The sequence below is a fragment of the Globicephala melas genome, chromosome 3, assembly GCF_963455315.2.
Source record: "Globicephala melas chromosome 3, mGloMel1.2, whole genome shotgun sequence".
Classification (NCBI taxonomy): domain Eukaryota; kingdom Metazoa; phylum Chordata; class Mammalia; order Artiodactyla; family Delphinidae; genus Globicephala; species Globicephala melas.
The window spans coordinates 38,340,818-38,358,799 of record NC_083316.1 but is presented as its reverse complement, the minus strand read 5'-3'; the positions used below and the strand labels follow the sequence as shown (position 1 = coordinate 38,358,799).

At 35.4% G+C, this 17,982-nt stretch overlaps 1 protein-coding gene across 1 annotated transcript in view; it reads right to left on the bottom strand.

Annotated features, from left to right (window-relative positions):
* Window positions 1–1,184: 1,184 nt before the first annotated feature.
* The window catches only part of PARP8 (poly(ADP-ribose) polymerase family member 8), a 182,310-nt gene continuing 165,512 nt past the window's right edge, over window positions 1,185–17,982 (bottom strand). Inside the window, exons 24-27 of the mRNA XM_030881971.3 lie at window positions 17,801–17,874; window positions 16,603–16,672; window positions 15,651–15,735; window positions 1,185–5,726 (exon numbers count right to left, since the gene is read on the bottom strand). Coding sequence (XP_030737831.2) covers window positions 5,624–5,726; window positions 15,651–15,735; window positions 16,603–16,672; window positions 17,801–17,874 — 332 coding nt within the window. The 3' untranslated portion in view covers window positions 1,185–5,623. The remainder of the gene's footprint in view (window positions 5,727–15,650; window positions 15,736–16,602; window positions 16,673–17,800; window positions 17,875–17,982) is intronic.

Below are 17,982 nucleotides of genomic sequence, written 5' to 3'. Positions count from 1 at the left end.
AGCAGATATACAAGCAAATACAAGCAAATCATTGTAACTGTGCTGCAAAAAGATTATGAAAAGTGCTGAATAAGTAAATGGAAATACTAGTAAGACACTACTCATTAACACTAATTTAAGGATTAAATGTCTTTTTAATAAAGTATTAAAGGATCAAAGTTGTCATTTGGATTGCAATTTCTGTGTCAACAAATATAAAAGTATGAGTTTTTGTAGGTTCACTCAAGATTCTTTCATCTGTAAGCCTACTTTCCATCCTATCTTTGTTTTACTTGTCCTCAGACTGGGGACAGTCTATTAAGTGTTCTGCTAATGCCCAAGGATCTCACATGGTATTTCCCTCATTGCTATGATGTAGACGATCTGTTCCTTCCCTAAGTGTTGCCTGTATTGTTGGTCTTTCCCATTCAGCACCACTGGCCTTGTGCTATTCATGAATTATTTGCAAACGTGTGTGTTTTCCTTTCCCAAATAGACTGAAGGCTCCTTAAGGTCAACACAAAATCTAATACTCTCTATTCCTTATACTGAATGTCAAGATGCATATTAGACTCTAACAAGTATTTCTAGAGTAACTGAAATCAAGTCTAAAAACCCAAAGTGTGTTATCTATGGTTTTGCAGCTATAAATGTAACATGAGTAAAATATTTTATTTATTACAAGAATGTAAATTTAGCTCCTCATAAATATTTACTAGTAAAGTGTTTAGAGAACCATATTTATTTATGGACTAATATCTTATTCAGTTAATGAAATGTATTTTATAAAGTGGTGCTTTAACAATTATTTTCCAATTACTAACCAAGTCAGAAATGCTTAGAAAATTCAAGGCAGTTCATTTGAAATGCTCCAGTTGGTATTATGCCAAAGTGTTTACAAATAGAGCATATATGTAAAATGTACAAAAATCTTTTGTTTCAATCCTGTATTTCTTGACGGAACTTGAAATTAAAATGGTACTCACATGACCAATTAAATCTACCACAACTACTTGGGGAATACTGGCAAGAAGAGTTTTTTCTTTTATTCCCTCTTATTTTACAAGTATTTTTAAGTGAAAAGGGCAGCATCCTTTTTAGAGTTTATTGAGAACTTCAAATATCTAGTCCCCAGAAGCAAGATTCATCATGAGGAGTATCTAAGGCCTAACCGAGTTTTCAAAATAGTGCCCACATATACCGTACTTGTTGAACAAATTCAGATTTATTGAAAGTAAACATTTACATTGGCTACAATGTTAGAACTATTACAAAGCTGGATAAAAGAGGCTTAAGTAGCAATAGAAAGCAAGTGCAGTAAAAAGTGAATAGAGAAAATATTTGGCCTTAGTGATCTTTTGGCAGTATTTACATTATATACATATTGTTAAATATTTATAATAACTCTAAGGCACCAGAGGCTAAAGAGCAGGTTGCAATACTATTTTGTGCACAAAAGTCAAGAAATTTATTGTAAAGAAGGCTGTAGAATTAAAGAAACATAGGCATATCTTAATGTTTACATAAAGGAGTGGCTGCGTTTTTAAAATCTCAAATGACACATTAAATATCGGGCAGATTGAAGAAATTATTTTTAGAACATTAAATTATGTTGACTATATAAATAAGCACTATTTTTTACTGACTTGCTGGTAAATGTGTAATGTAATCTATTCTTCAACACAGCTTTTTCACACTCATGGATATGATACGTTTTGTCTAAAAACTACTTGAAATTCCTTTGAACTACAAAAACTTATCCTAATATATCAGAGTGTATACAAAATTCCCAAGAAAAATTTACTGGATAATAATATACATCAAATTTATATATAATCTGACAAAAATTTAGCAGGCATTCAAGAATATTTGAATATTCAGTCTGCCATTCTGGCACAGCAGTTGGGTATTTTAATCCTTTAACTGTTTAGGGTGGGCAATTCTTTGTGGCTTCAGGTGAAAGGACATAAAATGGGCCCACGTAGAAAACCAATCCTAAAGGGAACTAATTATTTTCAAATTTTGCAACTTGAAACCCCTTCACTTACTCTTTGGGTGATGACTATGTTATTCATCACTGGTGATTGAAATATCCATATTACTGTATTGTCAAGAGGTAATTGACAACATAGATCTAGCATGGTCTTGACTGTCATATTATTTGATGACTTCTATTTGTAAAATTTTATTTGATCCTTATACTGAAAACCCAAACTTATCCTGACAAACAGTCTATCATTTGTCTTGAGGTAGTGTAATAATGAATTCAGCAGGACAATAGAATAACATCATAATATTTTTTAAGTGTGCTTCAAGTGTCACCGTGAAATCCATACATTTAGATGGTAGACAGTCCAAGGTTGAATGGACCTTCATGACGTATTAAATCACTATCTGATGAAGTCATCCAGACTTTAACAAGGATAATGAGGTCTTCCTTAGAACTTTCTGAAACCCCGTGCCCTAAGGCAAGTTATGGTACAAGTTATGGTACAAAGTACTGATAAAATTCTTTCAGTGATAATAAAGATTCATAGACTTACATATTAAAAGTTTCCTTTCTTTTAGCTAAGGGGAGAATAATTGAGGGATTTCTTCTCTAAACTCTTAAATTTTTCAATGAGAAATATTCATAGCATTAACAATAGCTTGAGTAGGTTTCTTATATCACAGTATTTGAGAGTGAATTTAAGGATGTGGCACTCTTATATTTAAATTTTAAATTTAGAAACCACCTTCAAATCCAACATTTGACTGAGATTTGCTGAGCAACAAAATAAAAATCATTTTAACATAACGCAATCTAAGGCACCAAAGTACCTTACCATAATGTATTCTACAGCACTAGGTTATATGTATATTATTACTTTTTCTCTTCTCGAACGTTCAATCATTTCCTTCTCTTTTTAAATACAGTGGACAATGAAAGAGGACAAATTATTCATAGTGAAATGTTTACAAAATCAGTAATGCAGGAAAAAAAGTAGAATTAATAAATTAAGGCTCTTCTTCTCCCACTTGAAGAATGAAAAGAAATGATTGCCTTTGCTCAGTGGGTTAATATTAAGTAGTAATGACTACATAATTAGTATAACTATTACAAAGAATCAGTGAACAGACTTCAAGTGATTATAGAAGTACAATACAATATCACATGTTTGGAATTATCAAATAAGTCAAAAGATAATATCTTAACGAGGTAACTGAATCAAGGCATGATGATAATGTTTAAAGTTCTAAATTTTAAGGACCTGCTTGGATTCTGAAAGCATGATATTCATCTACTAATGGGTATTGAAATTAGATTCTGTAGAAATAAACATCAGTTTACTATAGTATTCCCAATATCAAAAGTCCAATGAGAAGACTGGCTTAATTTTTAGATACAGGCTTAAAAAGTTTTGACAATTTTTCAAAACAAACTAAAATCTGTCATTCTGCATTGCAAAAGCATTCAATTATCATGAGAAGACATCTTACTATCATAAAAGATGTCTATTATCTGTAATATTTAGTGGACATTAAAACTATCAATTACTTTCCTTGCTCTGATAGATGAATCTACTTTTATTCTTAAGTTGACAGTAGAAGTTTGTATTATAATGTTTTATCTCCCCTAAATAGTCTCCCTTGAGTCCTCCAAGCTACCCTTCCAGTTCAGATTCTAATACTCTACCCCTTACAGGTCACTCAACTGTTGAGTAAATCCTTAGTGGATTAGTGGTTTTTAAATTATGCTTGGAGGCACTTCAAAGAGTTTTTGGAGGTGCCTCAGTGGTCCTAGTGGCCAAACACATGGGGTTTCAAGATTTCAATTTCCAAATCCTACTATTACATCCTCATATGTATGTCATATATACATGAATGTCCCACAAAATTAATTTGAAAATGTAATTTTGTTGCTTTAAACTATTTTTAAAACACAGTAAAGGGATTTGGGAGACTTGGGAGTCTTGGCAGAAAGAAGCAAGGAGTCCTCTTGTCCCACGTAAAGTCTTCAAATATTTGGTCACAGAACTGAAGATACTGTATCTTGGACCTACCACACCAATATCATCCCTCAGTCTGGCCTTGAGTTCAGAGGCACAAGTCAAAACAGATCAATGTTTTAGGTGGATCCTATCACAATGATTAATATCCCTTCAAGTCTATTTTTGCAGAAATAAGTGGCATATCAATTATTTACAATATAAGAAAACAAACAATTAGTAAATGCTTCCTAGATAGCAATCCTGAACAATGTGTATGACCTTTGTTCTCACCTTTTATACCAAAGGAACAAGCACAGAATTTATATTACACTTGCAAATGAGGATACATTTTTATTTTTTCTTTCTAAATAAATTAGAGTCAGATATGAGCCTTGATTCAGGGTTTGAATAGAGTGGCAGACTTGCTAATTAAACTGCTCTCATGAATGGCCTTATTCCAAAAACATCATGTAGGAAAAGAAACACTGTCAATTAAAAATTGTAATGAATAAGAACTTAGGTCCCAAAGAAATAGTAACGATTTTGATGCACACATGACTCTTGAAAAGAGAATGCTGAGAGCTGGTGTTATTGTTCTCTATATAAACTTATTCATGTTCTTTTAATATAAAAGAAACTTCAAAGTTTGTCTTCTTTCTCAATATGAAAAAAAATAAGCAGAGGTATTAGATGAAAAATATAAAAATGCTGGTGTGGTACAAATAAATGTAAAAAACGTTCCACAGTAGGAAATAAAAATATATATACTGTTGTTTTAAATTCTGAGGCCTTTCTTTTAAACATATTATCATTTGAATAAAGATGTTCCCCAAATTATAATATTATAAAGAGTTAAATTTTAACTGAGGGGAAAATTCTTTAAACAAATAGAAAACTTGTTTGCAAATATTTTCAGTGAATGAGCAGTGGTGAATTTGGCTCATATCTTGGTTTATGTCCAGAGAGAATATTATTTTCTTACTGAACATTATTTTCTTTCCATTGAATGAGAACAGAATTGTGGAGCTGTGCCATCTGTTGTTAAAATACACGTATGTGTACATACACACATATATGCACGATCATACATTTTGATGCATGAATCTATAGATATGTATATTACATACTTTTGGGCAAAGCACTGTATCTAAGACCTAATTGCTTTTGTATATGGAAAAGTAACAGATTAGGAAACATCCCTCCCCCAAACATTCGAATGTTCATACCGCTAATTATATAGCACATCAGAATGTGCAAACATTACACTTATTGCAAAGTATCTTATAGATTTAGACGCCATTATAAAATGCTTTCAGTTCTATTTTTGTACCCTAAGATGTCGGTATATAATACCAAATTTCCAATTAAAGAGTTTAATATAAAAATATCAGCACAAAACTGTTTTTTCAATCTGTTTATTGTGTGAGGAACCCAAACTTCAGTTTAAGTGCTGTTGTAATTTTATTACTAGATTCCATAACCCTACAATTGATAAATTTTATACCATTTTAGGTATTTAATGAGAAACTTAGAAATACTAAGAAAAAAATCAGTATTCAAAGGGTTAATTTTGTTTATAATAACAATAAATTACTTTATCATCTTCTTCAGTTCAAAATCCAGCTTTGAACCCGAGGAAGGCTTTCAAATCATGTTAATTAAATGGTGGTCCTTTAACCAGTAGCAGTTTGATTACCAATTACTCGAAGGATCTCTTTGTGAATGCCTCCTTCTTGTGTGTTAATATTTGTGTCTCCCACTTGGCCATCTTCGTAGCTAAAACACAAGACACAGAAACATAAAACATTCGAAAAGAAGAAACATTCAAAAACATCCCCAAAGCATTTAAGACGCTTAGAAATGCTGTCTGGTACCTAAAGTACAGCCCAAGGGAATCAAGAGCCAGAGACAGGTGCTTCTCAGTTGTGTTTAATAATGTGCTCACATTACTGAACATGTGATTATTCTACGTCATGCCCTGATTTGACCCTTCCTTTTTAATTTTAACTTTTTAACCTCACATAAAGCATTGCCTGAGATGCGGGAAGCACCCCAGTGTCTTTGGCTCTGCAAACCTTTTTCACAGCAGTTGTTATAAGAAGCCTGCTGAGAAAGAAGATACTGACTTCAGTTTTATGTTCCTTGGGTTCTGGATTTCTTAACTCCACTCCTACTTCAATCATTTATTTTCTGATCAGTGACACTCTCAGAAAAATCACTTCACTTTCCACCATTGCTCCTTTGCCATTCCTGCCTTCTAATTATTATTCTGTTGTAATCAGTGCTGCATTTTTTTTTTATCACTGGTTGCTCTATTTAGTCCGACTACAACAATATTCTTATTTATGCTGGTACTACATACAAGAATGCCAGTCTGCTAAGTTTAGCTAAGCAATAGAAGTGAAAATATAACTTTAAAGGACGGCAATTACTAAGTCCTTTAGAAAGAAGTAATTACATTTTAGATGATAATTCATTTCCTCAAATAAACTTACTTGGGCAATAAGAATTTCCCAAGAATGAATTTTTAAACTTCCATGATAATATTCAGCGTAGAATAGATGATGAATTAATTTTACTTCATAAAAATGACTTCAAGACAGAAGCTTTAGAGAAGTGGTAATTACTTCAAAATAGATAACCAGGGGTGTAAGCATAGTGTCTCAAAGATTAATGTGTGCCACTGTCTTTTCCTCACCATGCTTAAATTCTCCTGAAATAGCACAGTACAGAAAAATGAAATAGATGACACATAACAATGAGAACTTAGGTCCTTACATAATCAACTACTTAAAAACCTAGTGATGGTTGCATCTATATCGAGTTTAAACTCCTAAGAAGTGGCCCAAGTTTGCCTACTTGGTTAATTTTTACCGTGCAAATACACACACACATACGTATACATAAGGCACCCAATGGTGAGACATTATTGTAAAAAAAAGAATGGGATATGTGGTGCAAAGCCCAGTTGAAATTATTTTCTCAGGAGTTCAAACAATAAGTGCTCTGTTACAAACTAGAGAATGTGTAAAGTGAAACGCTTTAGACCTAGATCTAATCGGGTGTTTGGTAGCAAACTGCGTAAAGATCTATTTTATTGGGCAAGTAAAATATGTTACCTGGTTTTTGTATAAATCCAGGCTACTCACTGGACCAAGGGTAAGCTAAGCCATCCATAATTCTGAGCCAAGGCTGGGGAAGCAACCTGGCTTGCAGGCTTGGCCCACATGAGACAATGGTGTTTTATCAAACCAACTGGCCTAGCTCCTCTAGGTTACAGATTATGGAAAACAAAAGAGACTGACGAAAAGAGAATGAACCAGACACAAAGGAAACCATAGTGCTTTGAGAGAAGCGGGAAGAGTGGCAGGTCTTAGAACTGCTTTGGTTCTTGATGGCTTCCCAACTTCTGATACCAGTCTACCATGTATCTCCATCCTAAGTTTCCTAATAGGTGTTTATATAAGATATTTTCAGCTTAATAGATACCAGCCTACATATTACCATCTCTGTTCTTTTCAACTTAAAGTTGACCTTGATTAAGGTTTGCCTGTAATACATTAAAACTTCTCATTTTTTCCTCAACCCACTGCAATCATTCTTCAGATCCTACTACTCTATTGAAAAGTACTGACAGTGGTTGCCCATGGCCTCCTAGCTGATAAATTCAGGAGACTGTATCTGCTATGTCTGCAGCATGTGATACAGCTGACTGCTCTTTTTCTTAAAGCTATATCATCTCTTCCCTCCCTAGTTGGCCCTTTGATTATTAATTCTCAGTCTCTTTCATTGCATTCTCTCCCCTGGCCTCCCATTTCAATGCTGGTTTTATCCACAATTCCCTCCTCAGTGTTCCCTCTTTTTATGATATGCAAACTCACTTTACTTTAGTCTGTCCCATTGTTGTAACTATCACCCACATGCTGATTCCTAAAACTGTATCTCCAGTCCTTACATCTTTCCCTAACTATAAATTTCCTACAGAAATCACAGAGGTGGTATATTCAAAGTTGAACTTAACTTCTTAATACAAAACTGACCCCTTTCTACTCTGTCAATATCTCAGTTTGAACTACCATCATCTACCCACCCCACCAACAAGAAAACTTCAGTCATTCTTGGTTATTCCACGTGCCCAAATCCAATACATCATCAAGTTATGTTGCTTCCATTTCCCTAGTTATTCCCACTTGCATCTTCTCTCCATCTAATACCATCACCTTCGTTTAGGCATTCATTATCATTCATCTAAACGGGTGATTTTCAAGTGGCAGGTTGTGTACAGTTAGCAGGCTTTGAAATTAGGTTGTCCAGGCTAGCATTTTCCAATGAAATTAGAATAAAGTAGGACAGAGAGTACTGACTGCACCACACAAAGTAAGATTGTTCTTTCCCAAGTCACAATGTCAAATTCATTTCTTTCTGTAGCGAGAAACGCTGACCTAGACTATTGTAATGACATTATAACTGATCTTTCTATCTCTACACTTATCCCCCCATCCCTCCCATAAGACTATTCTCTGCCCTGCTAGAGTGATGCAAATGGCCTTCGCTTCACTTGCAGAACAAGATCCAATGTCACTGGCATGGCACACCTGGGTCCTTCATAATCCAAACCTAAACTTCTTCTCTAGTCATGACCCATCACTCCTCCCTCACTCTATTTCCCAGTCAAACAGAAGGGTTTGCTATATCCAAGTATTACACATTCATTGACACATAAAAAGCGTTTGAAATTAATGGAGAGGAGATGAGACTCACATTCTTTAAATAAACTATAATAATTTATAGAAAGAACACAGGAGGAGGAGAGAATAGAGAGCAAGAGTGAGAGAATGAGATTGAAAGTATTAAGAAAAATGCTGATTTTTCCATTCTCTATGAAGCCCATAAGGAAACACAACAGCTGCGGGCTGAAGGATAAAATCAGTCAAAGGCATTCAGGTGTCTTAAATTATGAAGTATATATAATAATAAAGGTAAAACCAACTACCATTTGAATTGGTCAACCAGCAGGGCTTAGATAAATGAATTACTAGTGGCATTAAGACATTTATTACAATATAGCATACAGATTATTTTGCAGCTATTTATTAGTACTGCAGACAAACACTAAGTTGTTAATATAACACTGAAGTTCACTTACGTCCAGGCAGCAACAAAATTAAAAAAAAGAAAGAAATACAGCAAGAATGATATCAACAGGGAAATGATACACTTGACTGGGGTTTTCTACAGAAGGAAAAATGAAACCATCTAAAAGAAGACAAAAATTACTTATGTTCCTAGGAGTATAAAAAGATAACTGAAATTTTAATAAATAATAAACCAATTTGCTTTAAAAGCTATGAGACAATAGATGGAATCTGGCTATCTGGAACTCTCTTGGGTATGTTAGGAAATTTCATGGACAAAAACTTAAATGTATTGACAACCTTTATTTTCAAACTGATTATAGCAGCTCTGTGACAGTTTTAAGATTGGTTCACATACATTTGTTTTCTTTTCTTTTCTTTTTTTTTTTTTTTTGCGGTACGCGGGCCTCTCACTGTTGTGGCCTCTCCCGTTGCGGAGCACAGGCTCCGGACGCGCAGGCTCAGCGGCCATGGCTCACGGGCCCAGCCGCTCCGCGGCATGTGGGATCTTCCCGGACCGGGGCACGAACCCGTGTCCCCTGCATCGGCAGGCGGACTCTCAACCACAGCGCCACGAGGGAAGCCCTACACTTGTTTTCTGACTCCCTAAATCTGGAAGCCAGAAATGATAGCACTGTTTTTCATTAGTCACAGACAGGAGAAATTCAGTGTGAACTGAATGATATCCAGCACTTCTCCAAAGTTCTTGTAAGAAATCTGATGCTGTAGTGTACTGTCTGCTTCAGAGCCCGTGTATAAATCTGTCTATTAAGTTAGAACATTCAGTCTTTTGTCATTGCTTTCATTCAATATGTATTACGTGTTTCTGCACGAGATGTAAGATTCCCAAACACGGACAGAATTTGCATTTTACTAGGGGAGATAACAGAGTTATGCAAATAACTGGAGGACAAGGCAGCCTGGGTGATACAAAGAAAGGGCAAGCAGAACTGACAGTAAAGACAGATCCTGTCTGAATGGGACACCGGGAGAGGCCCCACGGAAAAGACCATACAGTTAAGTCTGGAAAGATTGGCTAAAGGCTGAGCTGGTGAGAAAGCCAACCATTCCTACTGACCGAGCAAAGGCACATTAGCGGGGAAAAGAATTCCAAGTTTTTTTCAAGAAACAGCTTGGATGATAATTTTATTCAATCAGTGGTTTGTATGGGTAACTGAAGTCAAGTCAGATGGGCACTATATTGCAGAATGCCATGTTTTTATTTGTTAATAACTATCAGCCTGTATGAGCAAGGAATAATCAAACTCTCCTTCTGGAAAAATAATGTGGTATAAATTGTATGATCTTATTAACCACAGCTAACTCTAAGTGGGAATATCATGGGTGATTGTCTCTCTTTTTGCTTACCTTTGATTTCAGTTTCTGTACATTGAACAGGCATCACTGGTGTAAGGATGGCAATGTTTAAAAAATCTGGCATTTTAAAAAACAGATTAGGAGCAATGAAGAAAGCAGAAGCATGGAAAATAACTAGTAACCTTTTGGTGTACTCTAGGGGAGAGAACGATACACACTGAAACAAAGGTGTTTATAGAAGAAAACTGTGAAAAGATGGAATTGGGAACTGATGACTAGTGAGCATGGAAAAAGGAATTGAAAACTACAGCAATAATGGGTTCCACTTTGTACATAATGATTTTAAGGTATTAGTGGACTTTGGGGGACAAAATATCCAGCAAGCAGTTCTAAAATGGGCATTTCATTCATTCCTACGTACCTGCCAAGCGCTGTGCTAGGTACGCGAACACAAATGAGCTGTATAGTCCCTGACCTCAAGAGGTATACAGAGTTAATGGAGAAGACGATACATAAAAAAGAACAATCCAGTAATAAACACAAGCCCAGGGTATTACACAGTAACAAAAGGGAACAGCACAAAGGCATCAAGGTAAGTTTCTGGGAGGAGGGAAGACATACATTAAGATTTAAAAGAGGAGTGGGAATTAGATAAACAATATGAGGGAAGAAAATGGAAGAGAGAATCCAAGATTAATGGAGAAAGGAAAGAGCAAAAGCATGGAGTGTGGAAATCCCAGCATACAGTTCAGGTTGTGCAGCATAACATCCTGGGGTGAGAAACAGCGGGCAATGAAAAATGGTGGGCCATGCAGCTGGAGATTGGATCTCCTCCACCTTCAACGCAGTGGTATTGAAGGAAGAACAAAGCACCAAGGAATCAGTTGGTTCCCTTTGTAAAGGAGACTGGACTTCATCTTATAAGTAGTAAGCAGCTATCAAAGACTTTTAAGCAGGGGAGTGATGTGGCAGTTTCAATCTTGGAAAGAGATCTGGGTTAGAGACAGAGAAATTGGATTCATTATAGACTTGGGATAAAGCAAAGCTCCCAGATCATATCAGCTAGATGTCACACAATTTATGTCACTGAGCCATGACTGAATGTCCTATCTTTTAACTTCATAAATAAGCTGTCTCCTTGCTATGTTCCCATTCAAACACTGTGTACCTTTTGCAAAATCATGATGCAAAGTATCTCTTATTTCATGTAACAGCCATGATACAATTATTTTATAAATTTTTCCTGTAGCTACCTTTTTAGATATATTTCAAACTTTGACCTAAAATTAAAACAATACATATTCCAAAATATTTTCCTTTTTGCCTTCTTCTGTTCATTCATTAAAAATTTGCTGACAAGCAGCTGTACATCAGGTACCATGCAAGGTGATGCAGGGCATGCAGGACAGTAAAAACACAAGAGTAGGAGTCTGCCTTTTAGGAGTTCACAGTCTTGTGGAAGAGTCAGATACAATGAATAAACTGAATTTTAAATTGAAGTTCTGCACTGAGTTGTAGGAATACCAGGAAGAGAGATTAATTTTGATTAGGAGCTTCATAGAAGAGGTGTTATTTGAGCTAGACCTTAAAAGACAGAATAGACTTTAGATAGGAATTCCTGCAATTTATTTAGCACCGACATCTGCTTGACGCAAGAACTGAAAATACCCTGCATCACTTTTCTGCAGATAGTCTTGTTTTATTTGGTCCTTCTTGCTCCTAAATTTCTGAACTTCTTGAAATATTTTGAGAAATAGATACCTTAAATCGTAATAGAGAAACTATGGAAACGATTCATTTGCAGATCTGCCTGCTCTAAATCAGAGAACCACTAAAGCATCAAACATGTAGGTTGTAACACCAGATAATAAGCAAGATACAAAAACCTGGCGGTTCTTAACCTTTCCTTGGTCCCAGACAGTTGAGGGAGAAGACACACTCCTATCTCTATGAGTTTACACTATGGCAGTGGTGGGGGGCAGTGTAACATGGGGTGCCCATGGCACTAGATACACCTAATCTGTTAACCTGCCAAATCATCAATTACCTTCTCTTGGATTTTATTATTTATTCCTATTTCTGGAAAACACCAATAATAAGTTTTCCTCTCTAGCTTTAAAATCCCCATTTCATAACATTTTTGTTGTATATGACTGGAGCACCATACGTCTCTGTGGTTTTCACACCCCCTGAGAAACTTCCGGCCCTTTTTAAAATAGCTGCCTTATTTCTACATATTGACCTTAATGTCTTTATACACGTGTCTCAAGGTCAGTAACAAAATCAAGCTCTAGCAACAATTCCTAGACCCTCAGAACCGTCTGGAATCTGTTCTTAACATCTGAATTATTACCTTTTGCCTGAAGCACTTATCTTTGATTAAGTTTATTCATTTTTGGAGTCTTCCAACAAATTTTTTTCAAACTTCTTACTCTCTTATTTTTTCCTAACAGATATCTTCCTTTAAATTTTACTTTTAATTTTTTCTGATACCCTGTTCTAAAGTTTCCCCCATTTTTCTCTCATTCTCTGTTATTGTTTACTTATTGGGAAGAATGTGATTAGGATAGTAGATGACTGTTTTATTTATTTATTTAATTTTATACATTTTATTATCTCCACTCTGGAAGTCAGATTAGCATAGAATTTATATAATTTTTAATATTTTCAGTTAGTAACAGATAAAAAGGAGGCCTCACCAATTTATATCCTAGTCATCAGGCAAAGCATCTAACTTTAGAGATCACATAATGTGTTAAAAAAAAGAAAGGATGAAATTAAGAATAGAAATTGAGTTTCTGTCTGATTATGGTATATTTGATAACTCACTTCTTTCTCCTCAATTTATTCTTTTCCTAGATAGTGCCATTCACCAGGCAGGCACATCACTAGCAGAACTCTGTGATTATATCTTTTATAAAGAAGGAAAACTGATGGTTGTAATTAGAATGTACATTAGTGAATGGATTCTCCTTTTCATGTGTTTTGAATCTCATCAATTTTCCTTAATTAGTTCCTTCTCTCCTGAGGGAGCAGGAAAAAAGAATGAAGTCTCATTTGTGTTTATAAAAGAATGAAAATCATTACCTTAATAGAATTTTTTCCTTTGCATTATTTGGAAAGTATCTGAGTGTACTGAAGGCTTTTTCTTCTCTTTTCTTCAGATGGTCTTTCCTCGCTTTTTTCTTATGAAATATAGAAATCCTTCTCTCCAGTTAACATACACACACCCACACATATACCTCCACTGATTTAGTTTACATATAATTTATGTAAAACTGCCAAGAGGTAACACGAGAAATGTTTACTGCCTACTTCCATGTCTAATGTTATTTAGCTCAACAACTATGAATTTTAGCAAGATGCTAAAAGGAGCAGATTAACTGATTAACGACAAGCTAAGGAAAGGCCTCTGGAGTTACTTTTCCATGAAAATCTCCAGCTCACACAATGAAATAACTTTGTGATTGGAGGTGTCTTTTGGAAGGCCAACCTTCTAACAATGGATAAGAGTCAAGATGAGCAAGAAAGAAGAAGGGAAAAAATATTCAATGAGTGCCTTTCAGTGGAGACCTGCACTGTGCTATACCTTAATCTGAATCATAACCTTAAAAAGCAGACAGCTATCCTGGGAGTCTCCAGAGCCATGGCTGTACACTTCTCAACCTTGCCTTCTGCCCCAGGAGGGTGACTCCTATGGACCTGGTCAATATGCTCCCTTGCCCTCTAGTTTCTGGTAGAGTTTGGCCAATGGGGAGGGCGAGGTCAAGGTTTTGCTTGGTTCCAGCCCCACAAGGTCACCTTGGGCTGCCTAGTCCCTGAACTGAAGGCCATGACTCCTGTCAAAGCTGACGAACTAGAAATGGCTCTCCTACCAGGTTCTGATAACTGCTTCTTATTCTTATCTTTTTGGACCTGAGGATGTAAAATAGCTCTGGTGCTACTAGCTCCAGGTTACTGTCCTAGACCTATGATTTCCCTATAATCACACTTTTGTAAGTGATCTAACTGTGAATGATAGAAATTATCTCGTTCCTTAAGGGCCAGTGGTTTCCTGTTGGGATTCTAACTGATACTGGTATATTGTTCTACTGTAATCTATTGATGATGTTATATTGCGTCTACTGAGGAAGCTTAGAGAGGTTATGCAGCTTGGCCAATGTCACCTCACTAATAACTGGTGAGCCTAGACACAAACTGTCTGATCAAAAGCAGCAGGGTTCTTTTTACTATACTCATTGCTGTCTTGCCACTAAGAATGAAATCTATAGGTATGTATATGTCTCATACTATGTAATCTATATATTAATATGTAACATAAACACAAAAGATAGATAAATACATAATATATAAATCTGGATCATAAGAAAATCACACTTTTCAGACCAACCAAAAGAAAACCAGGCAGTTCATAAAATTTTCATTGTGGACCGTCAGTCAATAAGCTAACAGATCAAATGCTGCAGATGTAGCATGCTCCAGCTATGCTATATATTGAAGTAATCATGATACAGTCATTTTGACATGGCTTATAAAACAAGTCAGTGCATTTTTCCAGCTTCTTTTTAGAAAGTTACATAAACGTACAAAACAGATATACTCAACTCTTCCTTGAGGTCCTTTCTGTGACAGGACCGTGGATGAGGAAGGCTCAGGCATGGGAAAAAGTTGAGAGTTAAGCAAGGTGGGTAAAAATCAGACAGATCCACTGCACTCATTTACTTTGGGAAGAAAAATACCACTCTTGTATTTTCATGCAGCTCTTACGCTATAGCTGTGTCAAAAAACCCACATTAACATGCCCGGCATTGCCAGCCTATATCATATGGAATGCAGATCAACTTTTTATAGGAAGAAGGCTTTCTCATTATTGTTTTCCTCATTCCCAGGTCTAATATTTTTTTAAATCTATAGATAATATATGTGTATATTTATGTGTGTGTATATATCTATCTAGATACATATAAGATCTGTACGTATGTATATATACACTTATATACACATGTATACATACATACACACAGATAGTGGTTAAAGAGACCATGTTTTTCTTCAATTCTTCTAAGTTAATAGCATTTCAACACCCCCGTTTTTCACAGCTTAGTAAAATAAAACAAAAACATTGAGTTGATGAGAAAATACGTGTCTGCTATATTTTGGCAGCTAAAGTGACCTAAGAATAATGTAGTCATTACTACCTCACTTATGGAGAAGACAGTAACATAGGATTTTAAGTTTTTACACTTACACAAAAAAGAACCGTGTGCAGACATGATCAGTATTTGGGACGACCCATATCTCTCCATGTTTGTGCAGGTCAGGTGAGGTGATCACTGTAAATGGAAGAGAAAATTAAAGAACTATTTATTCTAAGTTACTGTATCCCTTCTCTTAGAAATCTAAAAGCAAAAATGCATGCACAAATTAACATATGGAAAATGTTTCTTTCACCTTATTAAGCTATCAAGAAATGTAAATAAAAACAGTGACATGCCAAGTAACAATTTTATGTCTGGAACACGATTAGCATAACAATAGGAAGGAAATCACTTTTGTGTTATGGTGGCAAATAGGTCCTGACTTGGGAACTATGTAGAAAGCAACTTAGCCTCCTCTATAACCATCAAACGTTGAAAAACTTGAAAGACAGTAAACAGTGGCTACCAAAACTCCCAACACAAGAATAAAAAAAAATGAACTTTTAGCCAAAGTCAGATTTTAAAGCAAGAACAAAGGAAAGTATATGATCTTGCAAAGCGCCTGTCAATTTTCTGTCCTAAGTTCAGAATCGAAGAATAATTTCAGTGTAGGAATGAGAAAGGCCTACTGGGTTATCTACTCAGCACTTGGTTCATCTTTCAGATTTTTTATGGTATTATACATTCAGAAACCAACATAAAGAGGAAGGGGTATATTAACAAAAGAGAAAAGCAATACTTGATCAGAAAGAGATAATTACCATTCTGAAATATCTGCCAAGAATAAAATATAGCACTAGTTGAATTCTTGCCAATTCTGCTTTTTGGTTTTAACCTTTATGATCTCTGTTGTAAGTATTTTCCATTTGTGCCCTTAGAGATGGTCATAAGGAATAAAGCTTTCACTAGTCCATTGTGAGCATTCTGTAAACACACTTAAACTTTTAAATACAGATAAGAGAGAGAATTAACGCTATGAGAATTGTAAAACTTTCAACTTACCTTCACATAAGGCTATGCATTTTAAGTTACGGCTTTGCAGGAACTGGGATTGCTGTCCTTTTTTCTGTGACTAAAGTCCAAAAGAATTTAAAAATTAGAGTAAAAATGGGACAGTCATTCAAGTGAAAAAAAAGAATCATCATTAAAAAGTAATAGTCACTAAGATAGTTCCAGAGGTTTAAAAAAGGTCTATCTCGACCAGCAGCAAAATCCTTGAATTCTCTCTTAATGTCAATCTATATTTGTTATATCACTTAATTTCTGTACATAATCATAATTAAATTACTCTCAAAAATAAGCAAATTAAAAAATACTAAATTAAAGTTCAATAGCCTCACAACATAGAATTAGAACTCAAATTTATTTTTACCAGAAGCCTAGCATCTCTATTTAGAGGGAAACAAAATTAAAGTTGCATAATCTTTTCAAACATTAAAATGAATTATTCTAGATCATCTAACTACCCAAAACAAACCCATATTTATAGCATCATTAAGCCACAGAGGTTTCAGAAACATTTCATGTAGAAAATCTGGGGGTTTGTTTTTGTTTTCAGACACTAGACTAGCTATACTCTTTTAAAAATAATCTAAAGTCACATTATTCATCAGATGGATTTTAATTTGTCCAGAATGCTTGTTTTCTCTGAAACAACAAGGGATCTGTGTTTGCCCTTCTCTGTGCCTGGAGTGTTCTTTCTCCCAGAGAGCCATATGGCTCATGCACCCACCACCTATAGGTCTTTACTCAAATAGAACCTTCTCAGAGCATGCTTTCCTGATCACCCCATTTAAAATTCATTCGAGTTCCATCTTGCATCCCACAGCATTCAACATCCCTTTCCCCTGATTTTTCTCTGTAAGATTTACCACCATCTAGCATTCTTTCTGTCTAAATATATATTTAGTTTATTTATATCCACTCAGTAGAACACAGGCACCAAGAGGATTTGTCTATCGCTGATGATCACTGTAGCCCAGTATCTTGGAGATGTCCAGCACTCTTGTAGAAGCTCAATACATACTTATTGAATATTTATCGAATAAAGGCATTTTAGGGTGAGTTTCATTCCTGCAGGAGTAACGACCACTTAAAATAATTCTGCAGATTTAAAAAGCCTGAGTATTTATCGAAGTCCTGCCAGCTAAGGGAGCTAGAGTTCACTCATCAGAGGCAGTCACCCGATTAGCTACACCACCTGTGATGTGTTGCTGTTTTTACTGCTTGAAGCTGGCTCATCCTTGGCTGACACCTTCTGCTTCTTGTTCATCCCTAAAAACATCAGCAAAATAATAATTTAGGGACAAAGCCGTATGATGCAGCTCAAAATACAATCCATCTACACTGCAAAGTTCCACTTTAGGCAAAGGTTTGACAGCA